At 32.3% G+C, this 7,110-nt stretch overlaps 1 protein-coding gene across 1 annotated transcript in view; it reads left to right on the top strand.

The window, feature by feature from the left end:
• The first annotated feature begins 2,602 nt into the window (after positions 1–2,602).
• LOC118622331 (disintegrin and metalloproteinase domain-containing protein 2-like) overlaps positions 2,603–7,110 on the top strand; it is a 119,534-nt gene continuing 115,026 nt past the window's right edge. Inside the window, exons 1-2 of the mRNA XM_036249780.1 lie at positions 2,603–2,849; positions 3,432–3,508. Of these exons, the coding sequence (XP_036105673.1) occupies positions 2,603–2,849; positions 3,432–3,508 (324 nt within the window). The remainder of the gene's footprint in view (positions 2,850–3,431; positions 3,509–7,110) is intronic.

The following is a 7,110-nucleotide window of genomic DNA, read 5'->3' as shown; positions in this document are numbered from 1 at the left end:
TTGCAACATTCTTACATTAGTCATGATATAATATGTAAAATGAAATATATTAAATATGTATAATAAAATATCTAATCACTAAAGAACAAAAGAATAAGTGGTATATTTAAAAATCAAAGAGAAGAGATCTAATGGATTATTGAAGTGCTTCCTTATTTAAGAAGACAAAGAACTGAAAATATACAGATAAGAAACATAGAAAACTATTAGGAAGGTGAGAGAAGTAAACTTAACATCTCTGTAATTTACAGCAAATGAAATGGACCTATTGCTTCAATTACAGCCAATTATTGGCAAACTAGATTTAAAAATAAAGAGTATATACTATTTACAAATCCACAAATCCACATGCACATATAAGGACACACTTTTAAGTACAAGCAGTTTTTAAAAATATCTCATGCAAATTCTAATTACAAAAAAGCAAATCTGGCTATGGAATTGTGAGACAAAATAAACAATGACAAGGATCTTCCCTAACCGGGCTTATACAAAATAATACATATTCAAAATACAAGAATCAAAAGATGATAGAACACAAAAAAGTAATAGAAAAATCTACTATCTTAGTTGACAATATTTAAAAAAACAGAGGCAAAGGAATTGGCAAAGATATAAAATATATGAAACTCTATTATCCAATTTAACATAATTTACATTTATATAATAATGTAACTCATAGCTGACATTAATCCATATTCTTTTTTTTTTTTTATCCTTACCAGAGGACATTTTTTCAGAGTGGGGGGGAGAGAGAGGAAGAAAGAGAAACATTGACATGAAAGGGACACTTGTTCTTTTTTTTCAAGATTGCTGTGGCTATTCGAGGTCTTTTTTGGTTCCATATGAACTTTTGAAGTATTTGTTCTGTTCTGTGAAATATGTCATTGATATTTTGATGAGGATTGCACTGAATCTATAGATTGCTTTGGGTAGTATGGACATTTTAATGATGTTAATTCTTCCAATCCATGAACAAGGTTTATGCTTCCACTTTTTTATATGTTTCTCTATTTCTTTTTCCAATGTCCTATAATTTTCTGCAAATAGGTCCTTCACTTCTTCGTTAAGTTTATTCCTAGGTAGTTAATTTTTTTCCCCACAATGGTAAATGGGGTTACTTTTTAAATTTGTCTTTAATTTAGTGCATTGTTGGTGTACAAGAATGCCATGGATTTCTTGATGTTAATTTTGTATCCTGCTACTTTGCCAAATTCATTTATTAAATCTAGTAGATTTTTAATGGAGTTTTTAGGGTTTTTTATGTACTGTATCATGCCATCTGCAACTAATGACAGTTTCACTTCCCCCTTTCCAATTTGGATTTCTTTTATGTTTTCTTCATGTCTAATAGTTATGGCTAAGAAGAAAGCACAGAAAACCAAATTTTAGACATCACACTCAGCAGAATTTTCACTGATACAATGCCCAAGGCAGTAGAAACAAAGGAAAATATGAGCATATGGAACTATATCAAACTAAAAAGCTTCTGTACAGCAAAAGAAATAACCATCAAAACAGAAAGGGAACACACTATATGGGAGAGCATAATTGCCAATGATACATCAGATAAAGGGTTAATTTTCAAAATATATAGAGTACTCATACAACTCAACAAAAGGAAGACAAAAATCAAATTAAAAATGGGTAGAGGACCTAAACAGACACCTCTTCAAACAGGACATATAAATGGCCGAGAAACATATGAAAATATGCTCAATATCACTAACCATCAAAGAGATGCAAATTAAAATGACTATTAGGTATCACCTCACACCTGCCAGAATGGTTGCCCATCAACAAATCATCAAACAAGTGCTGGCGAGGGTGTGGAGAAAAGGGGACTCTAGTACACTGCTGGTGTGGAATGCAGACTGGTGCAGCCACTATGGAAAACTATATGGTGTATCCTCAGAAAATTAAAAATTGAACTGCCATTTGATCCAGTGATCCCATATCTAGGAATATATCCTAAGAAGCCTGAAACACCAACCAGAAAGAATATATGTACTCCTATGTTCATTGCAGCACTATTTACAATTGCTAAGATCTTGAAACAGCCCAAGTGTCCCTCAATAGAGGCGTAGATAAAAAAAAAGTGGTGGTACATATACACAATGGAGTACTATGCAGCCATAACTAAGAAAGATCTCTTAACCTTTGAGACAACATGAAGGGCCTGGAGAGTATTATCCTAAGCAAAACAAGCCAATCAAAGAAAGACAAATATGGCATGATCTCACTTAGTTGTGGAATGTAATGAACAAAACAGGCTGAGGAACAGAATAGACTCAGTGTCATGGAAGTGAGGTGCAGGCTGACAAACTTCAGAAGAGGTGGATGTGGAGGGAGGGAAAAAATAAACCACAAAACTTATACCATGTATGCATAAACAAGGACATAGACAATAATGCTGGGGTGGGGGCGGGATTGGGAGGACGGTGTCAATGGGGGGGGGGGGAGAAACATCTGTAACAAATATAAATTAAAAAAAAGAGTTCACTTAAGAAGTGCATATGAATTTTCCTGTTCATTAGCTGTTTCTTCAACTCTATGGTTTGAAAGTGATTCTGCTCTTTTTAGCCTCAAAGCGGCATCAAAAATGAGTAGAAGGCTCCTACTGCTTCGAGTTAGGGGCCTAGACTGCCCACGTTCAACAGCGCGCAGCACAGATGCTCCACACGCATCTTTGCTCCCTTTGCCCTCTGCCTCTGCAGGGATCCGCTCGCGCTTCCAACCGCCTTCTCGCCAAGCCAACTGCCATTACTGGGGCTGGGATCCAGGGCATCAAGCCATGCTGCGCTATCTGTTCCTGATCGTTGGGCTCATCTGGGTCCAGACAGACCGTAGTAAGTACACTGTCCCCTGGCCCTGTCCCCTTTGACCTGTCACAAATGTCAGCTTTTCTGTGGATTTCCTTCTGAGAGGCTGGATAATCCCTGGGAAAGTGCCTTCTTGGGGGGCTCAACTGTGTAGGCACGAGCCCACTCCCAATTGCCACCTTCCCCAAACAATACCTACACTGCCTGCCAAGGGGCTTTCCCACTCGTCTTGGGACCATATTAAAAACGGGCGATGCCATGCATGGCTTGAGTGGAGGCTCCAGGATTAGTGTTTCATGCCCTGCTCTGCATTTTTTTTTTTTTTTTACCTCTGGACACTAGTTGGAAGGTCAAAAGGACCTGACTTTATATGTACTGAGAGTGTTTGATCCTATTGGCTCGGAATTACCACGAACCGCCGCAGGTCAATATTCTTAAAGCAATGTACCTGTTTGTCTTTACAAAGTCCTGTAATTCCGGAAAGACTGTGGATTGAGGGTATTTGAAAATGTAGTAAAAATAGGTGGTGGCGTATAGAATATTATGAAGTTAGATAAGGAGATATGAGGCAATGGGTGTTGCAGTAACAAAACATTTTGCACTTTACAGATTCTGAACTACTACACGTGCAAATTACAGTTCCGGAGAAAAAAGAGTCACAATCAAAAGATGGAGTTGAATCAAATGTAATTAAGCACTAACATTTTTTCATGATCTAAAAACAATGTGACTATTTTATTCCTAAGTAACCTGACATTTTTTTTCCATGCTGCTGAATTTTATATTTATACCTAATTTTTCTTGAGTAAAAAGGCCTTTTGAAAATGAACCCAGACTAATAATGTTTCATAGACATGTTGTACAGTGATGCTTATTATCAAAGCCCCAAGTTCCATCTTCTAAATTGTTTTCCTCTTCAGTGTTTGAATAATCATTGACCAGCTCCATCTAGAGATTCTCCCTCACTCTCTCACCAGGCTATATTTGGAGAAAACAATTGTTTAGTAAATTTACAGCTTCCTTATGTGGGATGACAATCATTTGATTTCATAAACTGTTTTGTGATATTATTGCAAATATGTTAATCATCAAGGCTGTTCTTTTCATGCCATTTTAGTTCATCTTGGATCAGCGTCTTTGTTTTCTTTGAATTGATTGGAATAATTTATATCTCTTTTACTAATTTCTAGAATCATTTCTAAAGAAGTGAAGTGTTTTTTGATACACCCTCCCTTAATTTTCTTTCTAGTTGAGTAATATGTGTTCTGATAAGTTGAATGAAACTTTCTTAAAACTATCCACTTGTCACTCAAATGCAAATAATACAAGTTTAAATTTTTCAATATACCATTTTAAAAAGAATGCAATTTACAAAAGTTTCAAATGTAATTATTTAAATAGAAAAAAGATGTGAGGCATTTAGCAGTATTTTAAAAGTTTCATTTTTATGCAAACACATGTAATTCATTGTATTAGAAAATGCACACAGGATCTATTAAGGGGTCAATATCATAAACCAGTCATCACTAGATTCTATGATAGTAATTCCCGTTCTTCGACCATCAAATTCATGAGGAACAAAATTGAACTATTTGCTAATGTCTCTATCCCCAGTGTTTCGAATAGTGCTGAATAGATAGTAAGGAATTAGTATTTTTTCAGCCAGTAAAGGCTAACTGATCTAACAAATGCTACAAACATATGAAACAGAGTATGTTTATAATTATTATAATTAATAAAGAATAAAGATCATAGAAGAAAATATTCAACATAGAAAAACTAGGAGATTTTTAAAAAAATGTAACTGAATGGAGCTTCTAGATGTGAAAAATATAAAATGAAAGTAAAAAAGTAAAGAATTAACTAGACCAGAGAGCTGAAGAGATCAAGTAGATGCAACATATAAATGGCTTAAAGGGGAAAGAAGGATAGAATTAGAGGCTCAAGTATTAAATAATTAGAATTCTTGTAAAAGAAAAATAAAAAACTTGAAGAGGTTTTATTAAATATATGTTAACTGAGAAATGATTTTAAAAAGAATCCTCAGATCAGGTATTGCTACACAGAATACATAAAAATCATGTAACACGTTGACAGTGAAATGAGAATACCAGGCCAAGAAATCATCTTAAAGGCAGCCAGGCATCAGAGTTCATCCACATTGAAATAATTAGTACACTGATAGAGTCTCAAAATTAACAATATGGATGAGAAAATAGTGAAATAAAAGCTTCAGTTGTCTGACTTTAAATAAATTTGCATTATGGAATAATTTACTCAAATTAACTATCTTTCAGAAATTGGGGTATATTAATAATTTTCAGATTATAAGAGAAGAAAAGAGTTGAAATAATTTACTTCAGCATGTAGAAATTAAAACTGGGACAAAGGAGAACATAAAAACAGGAGCTGGTGAAAAAGTAGAGAATGTGTATAACACAAAACAAAACAAAGTGAATACGAAATTGTAATTGTAACAAATAAAAGAATAGAAGGAGTGTATAAGTTTCAATATAGAAGGGAATCAAAACAAAATAAAACTTAAATGAAAATTGATTAAATTTATCAGAAATGCATATATTTTGGGTTGGTTTTAAAAATACATGAGAAGACATCTAAATTATAAGGAAAGAAAGGTCAAACACATACACAAACACACACAATTATACAAAGCAAACTGTAACCAACAATAAACATGTGTAGTCACATTTTTTAATCAGGCAAAAATAATCTTTAAAGTACAGAATAAAAGTATAAAAGTTCTATTAACAGGGATGAAAAAAGTGGACATAGTGGATATAAAGAAAAAAAGTGGATATATAGAAAGAAAAAAATAATAAATAATTCAGTGAATAAATGTACCAACAAACTTGATAACTTTGAGAAGGTAAACAATTTTGTAGAAAAACAGATTCCTGGGGAAAAGGGAAATAGGAAAATAACCAAGACAAATATTTGAATCATATATGAGAATCTCTTTCTAATAGTAAAACATAAGTAGAATTTCTTTGACTTTTATGAATTAAAGAAGGATGGCTATTATGGCCTTTTCCATTCAACATTACATTTGCCATTATAACCTAGAAGTAAGATGAGGAAAAAAAATAAAATATTCAAATATTAGCAATAAAGAGAAATTTAGAATGATAATAAAAGAAAACACACAAACATACATATTCATACACAACTAGTAATATTTATTGGTAAATAACTCATATTTTTGAGAAACTATTGTATACATTCATATATGCATATGATATGTGTATATATGTATAAACACACACACATATATAATATATATAATATATTGCTAAAACTATGAGTTACCAATAAATATTACTCACAAGGAAAATACTTTTTTAGGATTTATTAAAGTTGTATTGAGTCACTGATAAAAGTAGAGAGATAGATCATGTTGGCAGTGAAGAATACTCAGTGTATTCTGAAGTTCACCAAATCTATAAATTGATTACACTTTCAGTAAGAATTTCATAAAAAATGGCAAGTTGATTTTAAAATTCATAAGTAATGGTAAAATGTCAGAAATTGTTAATTTTAAAGAATAAAAGGGTGATTCACATTGAAGTATATTTTAAAGTTTTAGTAATTAAAATAATATGGCAGTGTCTAAGGGAAGACAAATTAATGGAACAGAACAGAATGCTTCCAAAATATCCACACACATATGAAAATTTTTCAATGCAATGACAACATTGAAATAATTGGATAAAGAATGGACTAGTTAATAAATGGTGAAGGACAGTTGATTGGCAATATAGAATAATAATAATAAACAGTATATTTATGCCATATTATACACCAACATTATTAAAATAACTCATTGACACGCAACAGTGTGGTGATTGTGGGGGTGGGGAAAGATAGAAGAGGATATAGGAGGGATAAATGATGATAGAAAAATTTAAACTAAATTACATTAAAAAATAAAATAATTGTTGATGGATTTTAAAAATAGATAATTTAGAAGCATACATCTGAGAATAAAATACTAAAAATTTAGAAAACAGGATAAAAGACTTATTTTAGGACTTTATAATAGGGGAATCTTGAGCCAGAAAAATAAAGAACAAATTCTTAAGTAAAAGTTGGAGGACCATCTAGTTGTAAATACATAAATAAATAGCTACCATAAACAAAATGAAAAATGTTCCAGCCTCACAGAAGAAATTTGCAATCCTTATAATACACAAAGTGTATTCAGACTGTATCAAGAACTCATACAAATCAGTAAGATAAAAAACAAGAAAATAGATACACGTTCAAAATT

Source organism: Molossus molossus, unplaced genomic scaffold, assembly GCF_014108415.1.
Source record: "Molossus molossus isolate mMolMol1 unplaced genomic scaffold, mMolMol1.p scaffold_m16_p_9, whole genome shotgun sequence".
Lineage (NCBI taxonomy): Eukaryota > Metazoa > Chordata > Mammalia > Chiroptera > Molossidae > Molossus > Molossus molossus.
This window is presented reverse-complemented; position numbering and strand designations above follow the sequence as displayed.